Raw genomic sequence first — 15020 nt, 5'->3', positions numbered from 1 at the left:
CTAATAGTGACTTGGTCTGCTTATGGAAACATATCGTCCAACTCAAAGTTTGGGAAAGTTATTGAGTAAAGCCCAAACTTAAGCACTTATCACACAAAGCACCCCAGAGGATTTCACTAATTGTGGAATTACTCATGAGCATCTTACATCAACGTTGTCAGTCTCCTGTAAGAAGCGCAGGCTGACAGACTCCAAAGCCTCTTGAGGCCACTCATGGAACCAATCTATTGCAGTGCAGTTCACGACAGCAGGGAACTTCCTACTGCGAATGCGCAGCTTGTTACCGACAGGTGAGAAACACAAAGCGACCTATGAGAAAACAGCAGCAAATCATTATAGTTGTGTTTAACAATTAGGATATGTACTGTGATTCCAGCCGCAGAAGCTGTGCTGTTGTTTCCGGTGTATTTGATTGAATAGTAACGGTTAGTCTGGAAATAATACTGCGCAGCTTTAAAGACGGTCACTGCTCATTAATTTTTGCAATTATGCAAACACCATTTCCCAGTTTTGGATCAACGATGTAGAACCTATTCACTGAACAAATTCCAATATTATACAACAGCATATGACCATTTGTTTTATATGGGACAGGCAGACTGATTGATAGACAAGACTGGCAGTTTTCAATTCCCTTGTATATAACAGGCAGTGAATAGGCTCGATATTGTTACTGAATCATATCTCCACATAGTTAGGAGGAAACTCTCTTGCTTCACTGCTAACTCCAAAGTTTCCCTAAAGTTAAGCTGTTTTTTCAGTATATTCTGCTTCAAATTCCTGGATTACAAGTAATTTATCCTTTCAAAATATATAATAGTTATATTATCTTTTCAGCAAACATTTGGAAATAATTTGTGTAAACTTTGTTTTTTTATTGTAAACATTACCATGTCAATGCCATGGGATACACTGGCACATGACATCTACAAAGAAAGGTGCAGGAGGACCCAAAAGAGATTAGACCGAGATAAAGGAAATTGCTGTGCTGGTGTTCTATGCAAGGGCAGGTCCTATGCTCTTTTTTTCCTCCATGCAAGAGAGATAAGCATGACTAGGGAAGAGGATATATGAGTTGGTTTCCCATTGTCTTCCTCAGACTGGAATGGGAATTGAACTCACACTGTTGATGTTATTCTAAACCACATGCTAGCCATTGAGCCAACTGAGCTACCTGGTCCCCAAGGTTATTGTGTATGGTAGAAAAGTGAGAATAGAGTGATTGTTATCTCATTTCGATGATTCAGGTGATAGTTATAAATGGGTGCCTACTTCAACTTCAGTTCAGGATGTAATCTGAAAACCCCCCCACTGCAGTTCCAACTTGCACTCAATGTCAGATATCCATCTTGCTCTATGTATCAGTTCTGTAATCAATTGGTAACAGTCAAGAGAGCAATTCAGATATAAGGATGTTTCTTTTTGACAAACTTGAATAGGCACCTACATGTTATACCAATTCACTATAAGTTGAAGTTAAAAGGATAAAAGAGATAAATTATGTTGGATTGACAAAATCTGCTAATTAAAAAAATGAACTCCAACAGTCCAGGGTGACAAACCTGCAAGTGTGTACATAGAACTTTACACAGCAGACACAATCAGCCATTCACTGTAATCAAGTTCTTCTACAGTATGACAGTGAACGACCTGATGAAAGCTCGATAAGTATTGCAACCCTGGGTCACAATAATTCTTCTAAAAAATCCTGCCACAATGTGACTACCATCGGCCCCACTCACAAATGTGGTGAGACTTAACTAAGGGAACAGCAACTTGTCTTCTCATTCTAAAGCAGAATGAAATTTTTGTTTTTGCACTGGGAGGCGAGATACCTAGATATTTTACTTGATAAAGTAAAATAAAGCATTTAAGAATTTTTATGACTCTAATATATAGCACAATCTATTTTCTGAATTTATTATTTTCATTTCTATTGCAGACATTGGCTGTGCTGAACTTAAATGCAAGTACATGGATTCTAAAATCCAACAGTAGTGTCCCACAGATAATTTTCATAATGTGAATCCTTTCTCAATTGAAAAACTTAGTTTAGCCAACTTTTATTTTCAGAATGCTATCCCTTAATTCTCTTCTTATAGTACATTGAAGTTAGCAGTGAAATTAGCTAAATTCAAACCAATCCAAAGCATCTTCCTAGAGAAATTCAATTAGAATAAATTGAGAAAGTGAGAAAAAAAATGCTAACATAGACAACGCTCAGTTCATATATGGCATGGACAGATTAACACTTTTATTATAATGCATTACCTCCAACCACCTATATGTTTTAGCATCTGCAACTAAGGAGTGCATTTAGATGTGCATATCCTACTTATAGCAATCAAACACTGGGTTCACAGACAAAGTGGAGTAAGAAATAGTTCAGTTAATAGGGTTTACCTTTTAATGTCCTTGGATGAAACCTGATAATGGTATCTGACAGCAGAATATAAATATTACATCAACCTGTAATAAATTGATAGTCCAAATTGAGCCTCCAATCCTTTTTGTGGTGTACAGGATTTACCATCCTACTCCACTAATAGTGAAATTGTAAGCACTAGCAAGAATCAGCTCAGGCTAAGTTTATTTAAGATCACTATAATTCTGCATCAGCCTGTGTGGCGTTTGGTATAAGCTTCAGACCTCAACTTTGCTTTCTTTACATGAGGAAAATGGATGCTATTCTTTGCTTTCATCTGTGAAAACTTTTCAAATATGACCCTGACTGATGGTGTGAAAGTCTTATTTTTCTACTGGTTGTAAGGGTGTTATAGGAAATGAGTTTGGAAAATCTTAACCTCAATTCTCAGCAGATGTAAACTGCCCATAAAATGGCACATACTGGCTTCTCCAAGTGAGATTGCCAGCGTGGAAAATGAGCCTGGTAAACACAATGTTTTAACACTTCATCAGAAAAATCTCATCCATCTTTCAGGTGCCAACTTACCCAGCTGTGCACTTCCAACATATTCTATTTTTAGTGCACAAACATGACTCATTATTTGATCAAAGTAACTCAAACAACTCCTATTAATTCCAATTTCTTCACACCAACACTCAATGTAATACTCATTTTCAACTGTGAAAACGTGTGTTTCTTCTTTTAATAACAATTGGCAAATCAATCATTAAATTAACATTGTTAGATATTCTCAGCCTTTGAACAAACGGATTACTTTCAGTCACTGGAGCAACTTTGGAACTGGAAATAAAAGGGAAAGAAACTTCATTTGCTTCAGAATTACCTTCAATTGTCTCCTGACACGATCTATGAAGAATTTCCAGCAATTCTCCCTGGTGTCCATCAATCCCTGCCCTTTGACTTCATTCCGCACATTGTTTATGATATTCTCTACTTCTTCATCGGGTAACAGATCAGGAATTTCACCTGGGGGAGGGGTGTGGAGTCCATTAGTGACTTCATATAAAATAATGTTCAATAATCATCACTATTGATACCTGATAAACAAAATCCAAACACATCCTGAGGCGTCCATAAAAATTATGCAGTGCCCATTTTTCATTCAATACAAAGATTTTTGCTGGAGCAGAAAAAACAATTTGCATTTACTTATTTATTAAAAGATATTTATGCAGTTAAGATGGGGAGTTCATTTACAATGGCTTTCTGCCCAAGGGCACCTTACAATACAGCACTGGAATGGAAGTCACACAAATCAAAGTGATACATGTGTTGGCATTTTGAACTGCCTACTTTATTACTGCTGTCATTTACCAATAAAATCTAATACAATTTTAGCTCTGCTTACGCAGTCACATCAGTGAAGGTTGAACAAGCAACACAATTCAGATTTCTCTGTGTTTACTACAATCAATACACCCTTAGCACATTACTTTCATTCCTCCAAACAATTGCACTTGCATTTACCTGGAAAATTCTTCAATCGCCATACATAAAGTTCACTAAAACTAACAGGTTAATTCCTTCAAGAGGGAGCAGGTCCTGTTCTTGGCTGCAGCAGAAATTGCATTATGTAGAAGGATTATGTGATAATATATGCATGGTCAATGTGATTTCCTGGATGGCTTTTGGCCATCTGAGGGGGTCAGGGAGAATTTTCCTGAGTATTTTTTCACATTATTATCCCCAGGTTTCTTTCCCTTTTTTTTGTCTCTCCCAGGAGATTGCTTAACTGTGGCAGAAGGGTCAGATATGTTTCGTCATGATGCTCCAGTCATCATGAGTGTGGGCAGGCATGATGGACCAGCCAGTCTTTTCCTGCTCATCATTTTCATATGCTCATACTACAAAACAAATCCATTCCATTTATTTTTCAAGGCACCAGAAAGACAATACAAATGCACATATTATTCTGGGAGATGTACTTCTTTTCAATACCTGGTTCCCATTTGTGACCAATGAAATACAACTACCAGAATGTCTGAAGGGAACGCTGTTAATGTGTTATGGGAACAATGTGGGTAAATATGATTAGAACTATTTACTCACGTGCAGGGTAAATGCTGACATGTACTGGTTGGGCTGAATGACCTGTTTCCATATTTTAAAATCGATGTATTTCTATGAATATACTGCTCGTGTTACTGAGCCATTACTAAACTACCAACATCCTTGGCGGCTCTTTGAATGCATTGCTCACATTTGCTTGGTACGGAGTTTCAAGGTTTGAAATCCTTTCTGATCAGTCACTTTGTATGAAATTATTAAGCTTATAGTTTTTTGTTTACACTAAAATATGTTTTTTGTCTCAGACATTGCTACTATTGTTACCTTAGAACCATCAAATGGTCCAGGTGCATAATTCATAAAATATACTATCAATGTAATACCTATATCACTTCTCAGGATGACAGTGGCAATCATGTTCCTGTATTGTCAAACTTTCCCCTATGTGATGTATACATCTGAGGATTTCAAGAATTTTCTACCCCAGAGGGCTGTGGAAGCTCAGTCATTTGTCACTTCTTGTCTTCTCACAATATAACAACTGGCACCATCTTCAGTAGACTATCAAAGTAGACATTAATGAAAAAGTGGATTCCACAATCCTGTTTCTACCACTACCTATCTATAATCTAATCTCTGTATCAATCCACCTATCTACATATGAACATTTGAGCTACAGTGTATAATGTCATTTCTGATTCAGGTACTATTCACAAACCATTCAATCTCCTCTCTCAGGGTTCAGGACATCATTACATATCCTCAATTATATTCCAGACTGGTACACAATACAACTCTAATTATCTTCTATAATCTGTTCAACTGACTTTCTCCTAATTGTGGTATATGAATACTTAACGGCCGGAACTTTATGGCCCCCTAATGAGCGGGCTGGTGGCGGGGGTGGGGTGACGGGGCGATGGCAGCGAGAAACTACCTGCCTGCCCACCCCAGGCCAATCAAGGCCCTTAAATGGCCAGTTAACTGCCACTTAAGGGCCTCATTCCACCACCGCGGGTATTTTACGCTCAGCGGTCGGACAGCAAGGTAGCTATGGGGATAATAGATGCATTGATGATCATCTTCCAAAATTCTATAGATTCTGGAACGGTTCCTGCAGATTGGAAGGTAGCAAATGTCACATCACTTTTTAAGAAGGGAGGGGGAGAGAAAACAGGGAACTACAGACCTGTGAGCCTTAGATCAGCAGAAGGGAAAAGGTTAGAATCTATTCTAAAGGATGTGATAAATGGACACTTGGTTAATAATGATCTGATTGGGCATGGTCAACATGGATTTATGAATAGGAAGTCATGTTTGATGAACCTGTTGGAGTTTTTTGAGGATTTTTTTTTTTATTCATTCATGGGATGTGGGCGTCGCAGGCCAGGCCAGCATTTATTGCCTATCCCTAATCGAGGGCATGTAAGAGTCAACCATATTGCTGTGGATCTGGAGTCACATGTAGGCCAGACCAGGTAAGGACAGCAGATTTCCTTCCCTAAAGGACATTAGTGAACCAGATGGGTTTTTACAACAATCGACAATGGTTTCATGGCCATCATTAGACTAGCTTTTAAATTCCAGATTTATTAATTGAATTCAAATTCCACCTTCTGCTGTGGTGGGATTCGAACCCATGTCCCCAGAGCAATACCTGGGTCTCTGGGTTACTAGTCCAGTGACAATACCAGTACGCCACCACCTCCCTTATGTTACAAACAGAATTGATAAAGAGGGGTTGGTGGACATTGTATGTTTGGATTTTCAGAAGGTTTTTGATAAAGTCCCCCTTAGGAGGTTGGTTAGCAAAATTAAAGCACATGGGATAGGAGGTAATATACTGGCATGGATTAAGGATTGGTTAACAGGCAGAAAAGAGAGTAGGAATAAATGGGTCACTGTCATGTTGGCAGTCTATGACTAGTGGGGTACCACAAGGATCAGTACTTGGGCCCCAGCTGTTCACAATATACATCAATGATTTGGATGTGGAGACCAAATATAGTATTTCCAAGATCGTGAATGACACAAAAATAAGTGGGAATGTGTGTTGTGAGGAAGATGCAAAGCAGCTTCAAGGGGATTTGGACAGACTTGGTGAGTGGGCAAGAACATGGCAGATGGAATATAATGTGGAAAAATGTGAGGTTATCCACTTTAGTAGGAGGAATAGATGTGCAGAGTATTTCTGAAAAGATAAGAGATTAGAAAATGTAGATGCACAAAGGGACCTGGGTGTCCATGTCAATAAGTCATTGAAAGCTAACATGTAAGTGCAGCAATCAATCAGGAAAGCTAATGGTATATTAGACTTTATCGTAAAAGGATTTGAGTACAGGAGTAGAGAAGTCTTGCTTCAATTGTATAAAATCTTTGTTAGACTGTACCTGGAGTATTGTGTGCAGTTTTGGTCCCCTTACCTTAGGAAAGATATTATTGCCATAGAGGGAGAGCAACGAAGGTTCACCAGACTTGTTCCCGGGATGGCGGGACTGTCCTATGAAGAGAGACTGGGGAAACTGGGTCTGTATTCTCTAGAGTTTCTATGAATTAGAGGTGATCTCATTGAAACCTACAAAATACTTAAAGGGATAGACAGGGTAGATGCAGGTAAGATGTTTCCCCTGGTTGGGGAGTCTAGAACCAGGGGACACAATTTCAAAATAAAGGGGAAGCCACTTAAGACCAAGATGAGGAGAAATTTCTTTACTCAGACGATTGTGAATATTTGGAATTTTCTACCCCAGAGGGCTGTGGAAGCTCAGTCATTGAGTATGTTTAAAGTAGAGATTGACAGATTTATAAATACCAATGACATAAAGGGATAATGTGGAGAAAAGGCATTGAAAAGGATGATCAGCCAAGCTCATATTGAATGGCGGAGCAGGCTCAATGGGCTGAATGGCCTACTCCTGCTCCTATGTTCCTAACCCAGCCTGGTAAAACCAGGCGACCTTCCTGCAAATTATAGGGGCGGCCCTACTGATCGGGCACCCTGTGCCGCATGGAGGGCTGCCCCCGAAGCCCCAACTGCGTCCAACGCACTACTTTCCCGGTGGTCCTGCTGGGACTAAGAGATGCTGGCCAGCAGCTCCATTAGACGGGACTTCCTGCCTCAAGGAGGTGGAAGTTCCGCCCAAGACCAATTAAAGGGCTGGGGAGCAAAAAATCCCAGTGTGGCTCCCTGGCCCGGTGGAGACGGGCTCACCACTGACTTTTTGGCCGGTGGGCAGGGCCTCCCACCCAACGTTAAATTCCGGCCAACATTTCACATGAAATTGCTATGTGCATGATTTTAACATTGAGCAGCTTATTGTATAAATGGGTTAACACTTTTGTTAAAATACCAGACAAAAAAAAATTCAGAGATAATTGAGCATTTGTATGCTATCATATGAAGAGCCTAATTTCAGATCATATCTATTTTTCAGTCAACTCCATGTTTCCAATACTGTTACATTTGTGTACATTACCAATCTTGAGCAAGCTCTGTAGTGAGGAACTTGTTAGTCTGTGTTATTACTGATTAAAATAGGAGGCTCACAATCATTCTACTTTATGTTAAAAAGAATACATTAATTTACAAAGAAAAGATGATTAATATTAACATCGCTTTGAGCACTTCAAACAAAATTGTGCATTCTCAGTTGGAAAGTTGGTATATGCTAGCATAACATGGAAGAAGATGTATAAAAGGATGAAAACATTTTAAAAAGAGAAATACCTTCCTTAGAATGAACAAGATGCCTCACCTGATGCCAGCAGGTCATTCACGAGTACTAAAAACTTTTCATCAGCTACTTGAGCATCGGTCATTAGGAATACAGTGCCCACATTTTTGACTCCAGCATTTATGTACAGGTTAGCAAGGTCAGTCTGTAAAGGAAGAAGCCAGATTACTGACAAAGATGCGGTGATTGTAGTTTATCTTATTGGACTACTTAAGAAAAAAACTTGCTTTTATATACTGCCTCTCAAATTTTCAAGATATATCAAAGCAATTCACAGTCATGAAGTGTAGTTACTACTGTAAGGAATGTGGCAGCCAAACATGCACACAGAAAGGTCCAGCAATTAGATAAATGACCAAATAATCTGTTATTTTATTGGTGTTAGTTTATGGCTAAATGTTGACTAAGATGCAAGAAGAACTCCCATGCTGTTCAAATAGTGACATGGGATCTTTTATATCCACCTGAAAGATGATAGAGAGGGCTTCCGTTAAACACATCTAAAAGACAGCAGCTCCAATGATGGATCAACCCCTAGATCCCTGTCATCCCAGATTATGTGCTCAATTCTGTGGAGGGGAGTCTGAACCCACAGCCTTCTGATTCAGAAACAATAGTGCTATCACTGAGCCAAGGTTGACCCCCAAGTGCAGGATAAAATGTACAGATAGACAGGGGTTTACAGAGAAGAAAACACAAACTGAAATGGGTTACAGAGAAATTAACATAGAGAGGAGTGGGTTATACCAAAGATACCATGTAGACAGCAGGGAGTTATACAGGAGGTAACGTGTAGGCAGGAATAGGTTGCTCAGAAGGTAATCTTTCTGTCTGTGTCGGATATGTGGAACATCCTCCTACTTAAGAGTGAGATCTGCTAAATCAAAATGAGTGAGTCCTGATGGGCTGATTTTCACAATTGAATGGATTTATAAATAAGTGCGGAAAACATTTAGGCTGCCTTTTCTTGCCGCCCTGTCACCACCTCTTAAGCAAGTGATTTAACTTTCATGGCTCTGGCATTCTGAAGGTTCTTAGTTCAGTGTCAATTCGGGAAAAAAAGAACTAATCTGGAAAATAAACAAAAGCTTTGGCAGGCAAACAGCAGCAGATTAAACACAGGATCAGCAGCCTTCACCGTAAATACTAATGAACCCTAAGACTGCCACTGACTTTCATCACATTCACTCATTTATATGTCAACTTTTAATAAGTTGGTTATCTCCTTGTATCAGAACATCTCCATTTTGAGTTGTTCTTTAATCCCCTCCATTACTTTGCATTCAACTTTTCTGGTGGATTTTGATGCAAAACATTCCAATGAAATGAGACATATTAAATGGTAATCCCCTTCATATATTTAGTCAACACTTTTTTGAGGACTTCCCTTGTGGACTGACCCACAATCACCTGAATAGTGTCCCTATTTCACAATGAGTTATTGATGATTCTGTTCTAGAAACAGACTGTTCAGCATCTTCAGACAGAGGAGCTATGGGTCATTTTGTGCATTAAGAAACACACAAGAAAAGCAAAGGACACACATTTAAAATTATTTAAATGATTTTAGTTGGAGTCCAGAGTACTCTCAATGTGGTGATGCCAATTAATGTGATCATCCTTTTATAAGGGATGCCTTCTCAGGGACCAGTTGCTCCACTATGTTGTTCAATTGGTACTGATGTGTTTTGCTTAATGGGATTGATCTGATAAATAGGACAATTTAACATCAACTTCGGCATATCCGAAGTGACTTCGAAAAGAACTTTGTAAAATCTCAATTTACTGCACATGGCATCAAACATTAAGAGGATTCACTGGTAGTAATGAAGTGGTTTATATATATATATCAAAGACTGTGTGAAATATTGGACTGAGATTGCTAGGGAACTTATGTTATCAAAGACTGGAAGAATGAAGGACTCAGGTAGGAGTTCAGCAAGGACAAGCTATTTTTGTGTTTCTGTTGATTTATCATTGGTGATCAGGAGAAACATTCATTTTTCCCCAGTTGTCTCTCTCATGTTCTGAAGTTATTGATGCACACTGGACTATGGTTACACAGGATGCTAGCAAACCTTTAGGACTATATCCAACTGACCATTATTCAGAGCAGGGCCTCTTCCCTTGTTGAGGCCAGAGATACTGAGACCAATTCCAGCAGCAGGCATGCAGAGTAAAGCTGCTGTTCTTTGCCTGAACAATGTGCCTTATTCTGCATTTAATTTGCTAACTTGACCGAAGTGTGCTTAATAATGTGACTTATTGCCAAATATAAGGGGAAGAAAAGAGCAGAATCCTCAACTTGCAGAGGAAAAAAAGCACAAAAAGGGAAACAAAGATTAAAAACTAATAATGACTTGTCAGTGACAACAAAGAATGATCTTAACATGATATCCTAGCATGATATTGATCCATGTGGATCAGGAATTACCACTTGGGCCAATACACAGCTTGTCAACTTAGTGCCAATGTCTTCTTAGTTTCTGTTTGAAATGATGCATTTTCCCAGCCACAGGGAACAAGGTTGAGACTGGTCAAACTAATGTCACAAACAACATCACACCAAGCTGAGAAGTGATTTTCATCCCATCTACTTTGACTAGATGCTGAGAAAAGATGGTATTCTGATTCACTGTGGCAGATACCACTGTGCCATGCAGTATCTGGGAATAGTAGCAGTCCCACCTAGTGCATTGGCAGTACAGTCTTGTAAGAATCTGAACAAAGCCGTGTTGGATACAGCATCATGTATTGAATGTTCTCTTCCAAAGGCAATGATGCTTTAGCTGATCAATTAGTTGATCCATCCATTCTATTTAATTGGCCATTGTAGTAAACATTTAACAAATTCAACAGGCTCTAATTAAAGGAGTGCCATTTGCATGAAAAATTATTTGACAAACACTTCTCTCTGTTGGCAAATACATCATATCTATTCCAAGGTATCATTGTTACAGAAATGGAGCATGGCTCTTCTCCCTCCCCAGGCCAACTAAATACTTTTTCATAAAGTGAATACCGGTTGAAAATCACACCATTTTTAATGATTTGCCATACAGTTTTTAAACTGTGCACACTTTTTTAAGGTTCTATTTACAAAGATGTATTTTCAATTGCACAATATTATCTTTTTCTAACTTTGGATAGACAGTCATTTTGCAATAAAGATGCTAAGCAGCTTGGCTATCTCAATGTGAATGTCACACAACAACCAAATGTGCCAATTGTCAGCATTTTGTGGGACAAGTATCACCCCTTGCTGAAAAAAGCATTTACAAAAGGAGGCTTTCACCCGAAGTCCAATGGCTCAGGTGGTAACATCTGGGATTGGAGACTTTTTATACTGTTGTTAAAATAAAGTATAAAGAGGCTGAAATCTTTGCAATTAGTGCTGGAAGAAATACTGAGACATGGAGGGACCATTCGAGTGTATTACCAGCCACTTTCCAAGAGTAGCAGGACTGAGCATGTGGTGGGGAGAATAGATTTCAGTGAAGAGGGAGATAGAGGACAATGAATGAGAAGGGTGTGGATAGCATTGAAAGGCGGGAAAGTAGATTATAGTAAAGAGAGGGGTGTTGATAGCCATGAACGAGACGGAAGGAGATGTCCGTGAAAGATGGGGGGAGTGGACGGTAGTGAATAATGGGGTAGGTGGGGGAGTGGAAGAGGGGTTGAATATCAATGAAAAGAGTAGATGGTGGTGAAGAGGGGGAAAAGATGGCAATGACAAATTTAAGTTAAGTGGCAAAAGAGCCAGAGGTGAGATGAGGGGCTGAATTTTGTGCCCATGGTGGAGCTCCTGGCGGCGGGCCAAAAAGGCGGGGGAATCTCACCTCAGCCAACTGCAGCTGCTCCTCAGCACCCCACCCCCACCGGAGCAATTGTAAGCACAAGGCCAATTAACTGTTAATTGGATTAATTAAGTGGGTTAAATCCCAGCGACAGCAGGAAGAGGCCCTGAAGTAACCATTTATCAGCCACTTAAGGCCTCAATTGACCTCTGAGCAGGAAGGCGGCCTTCGGCCTATCCTGCCCCCAAGAAAATTGTGTTGCGACGGGAGGTTGATGGGGCACCCCGCCCCCCCCGCTCCCCTCCTGTTTCAATTCTGTAGGCACCCCTCCTCCGAACCTGTCTTGGGAGGCCCATACAATCCAGGCCAAGGAGAAGGTTTTCTGTGTGAGTTCTTATGATCTTGAATACACTGCCAAAGCAGTGGAAGCAGATTCAATAGTGACTTGCCAAAGGGAATTGGGTAAATACTTTAAGAGGAAATTGTAGGGCTATGGGGAAAGAGCAGGCAAGTGGGACTAACTAAGTAGATCTTTCAAGGAGCAGCAAAGGCATGGTGGGTCGAATGGCCTCCTTCTGTGCTGTAATGATAGGCAGCAAATGGGGAACGGCCAGCAATGTGAGGGGAGGGAGAAAGGGAAAATAATGACAGCGAACAGGATAATAGAGGGAAATGGATGGTAATGACAGTGATAGAGAAGGAGCAGAAGCTGGGAATGGTGCTTGGAGTTGGTGGGTGGTGGTGTTTGGAGAGTGCCTGGTTCAAGAGTGAATGGGTAGGGGGAATGCTTGGTTGGTTTGTTATAGGTACAAAATGCTACCATAAACTCTGGATGGGGAGATTGAATGTCAGCTCAAACTGACAGAGTGGAAGCAAACAACTATTTTAATTAAAGAAGAACATCAGGTTGAGTTGATGGGAAGAAGAATACCAGGATGAACTGGGAAGGTTGGAGGATAAGGGAGTGAGTGCCTCTGAGAACGGGTGGGAGCTTGAGGCAATACAGTGTCCCTATGAACTGGATCTGAAAAGGATCAAAAGCCTTTGTAACCTGGGATGTCCAGTGATTTGGATGGAGAAGAGTGACTGCTGAATAAAGTGATAGCCTGGTTGCTTAATTTTGCTTTGTTTGTCCTATTTTTTACATTAACTGTGAAGCATAATTTTTTTTTAACATTAGCCAGAATACATAATGGTGGGAAGCTGTAAATCGACCTTTGCAAGTTTTCTAAGTTGCCAGTGGGTATAGGTTGTGATGCCTGGAGATGCTACATCAGGAGGGCTACAGACACCTTTGAGACTGAGTGAAGAACCAGTGTGAAAGAGAAAAGGAGAATGATAGATCCAATTGCCCCCAGCAGCAACTTCACCTTCACTTGTACCCGTTGTGGGAGAATTTGCCAGTCATGGATAGGCCTGAGTAGCCACCAGCAGGCCTGCAACCAATAACGCTGACCTTCCCAAAATTTTCATCTGCGAAGAAATGCCAAGAGAGGTTGCCCTGTATGAGCAATTTACATTTCTGTTTTAGAATAGTTTTCTAAACAGGTTGAAAAATAGGTAGTCTTGCTGCTGTGAAATGACTAGGGTAATAATTTCAGTAACCCCTTCAATTACAAGGACCTTAATTCAGTTGCATTTGTGTCACATTTGTTCCTTTAAAGCTGTTACAGCTGAATATTAGTGAACATTCCAAGGTACTTCATACTGAAAGAGAAATCTCATAACAATGAAAACACTAAGCTCTGCACTTTCATGCTGCCCCTAGGCAACATCACTGAAAACATATCATGTATGCTGACGATGCCCAGCTCTCCCTCACCACCATCTCTCTCACTCCCTCTACTGTCTCTATATTGTCAGACATCGAGTGCTTTGTGAGCAGAAATTTCCTCCAACTAAACATTGGGAAGACCAAAGCAATTGTTTTCAGTCTCCGCCCCAGCTCCATCCCTTTCCCTGTAACTGAACCAGCCTGTTTGCAACTTTGGTGTCATTTTTGACCCTACGTTGAGCTTCTGACCGCATATCCATACCGTCACTATTTCCACCTCTGTAACATGGCTCAACTCTGCCCGTGCCTCAGCTCATCTGCTATTGAAACACCCATCAATGCATTTGTTTCCTCCAAACTTGATTTATTCCAATGCACTCCCGGCGGTTTCCTACATTCTACCCTCATAAACTTGAGATTATCCAAAACTTTGCTGCCCCATCCTAACTCCCTCCAAGTCCTGTTCACCCATCAACCCTATGCTTGCTGACATACACTTACCCCCAGTTAAACAATGCCTCAATTCTCCTCCTTGTTTCAAATCCTTCCATGGCCTCGCCCCGTCCCTATTTCGGTTGTCCCTCCAGCACCACAATCCTCTGGGATATTAGCGCTCCTCAATTTCTAGTCTCTTGAGCAATTCCTGATTTTAATTTCTCCACTGTTAGTGGCCACGCCTTCAACTGCCAAGGCCTGGAATTCCCTTCCTAAACCCCTTCACCTTTCTACCTTATTCCTCCTTTTAAGATGTTCCATAAAACCTATCTCTTTGACCCAGCTTTTGATCATCTGACCTAATTTCTCTTTATGTGGTTTGGTGTCAAAGTACCTTGAAACATCCTACTACATTAAAGGCCCTATATAAATGCAAGAAATTGTTATTACCCATTAATGTCTGTTGTAAATCAGATTGACATGCAGTACAATGCCAGAATTAGTTATAAACCGGAAATGAGAGCGTGGGTCATTCATGGCCTGGAAATTGCTTATTATTGCCAAACATTGATATAGAATGACATTTTCAGCCTCATTTAACATCAAAATAAAATAGTGCAGATACTTTGTAGTCAACACAGACTCAGTGGAAGTGGGGAAATGAAAGAAATGGTACATATACTGAAACTCAAGTTTAAAAATCTAAAATTTTCACTATTACTACCTTTTGATAGTCCTATTGGTTATTGTAAGACGTTTACAAAGCAGCGGTCAGCTTATACACCTCAATACATTAAATTAGGCCTGTGGTAATTGCAATAGTAAATAGAACCTTGTTCTGGTAT

The 15020-nt window shown here is 40.2% G+C and overlaps 1 protein-coding gene across 1 annotated transcript in view; it reads right to left on the bottom strand.

Annotated features, from left to right (window-relative positions):
- The window catches only part of LOC137384244 (dynein axonemal heavy chain 9-like), a 584247-nt gene that overhangs the window by 290493 nt on the left and 278734 nt on the right, over positions 1-15020 (bottom strand). Inside the window, exons 45-47 of the mRNA XM_068057979.1 lie at positions 8191-8314; positions 3252-3394; positions 148-309 (exon numbers count right to left, since the gene is read on the bottom strand). Coding sequence (XP_067914080.1) covers positions 148-309; positions 3252-3394; positions 8191-8314 — 429 coding nt within the window. The remainder of the gene's footprint in view (positions 1-147; positions 310-3251; positions 3395-8190; positions 8315-15020) is intronic.

The sequence above is a fragment of the Heterodontus francisci genome, chromosome 26 (assembly GCF_036365525.1).
Source record: "Heterodontus francisci isolate sHetFra1 chromosome 26, sHetFra1.hap1, whole genome shotgun sequence".
Classification (NCBI taxonomy): domain Eukaryota; kingdom Metazoa; phylum Chordata; class Chondrichthyes; order Heterodontiformes; family Heterodontidae; genus Heterodontus; species Heterodontus francisci.
This window is presented reverse-complemented; position numbering and strand designations above follow the sequence as displayed.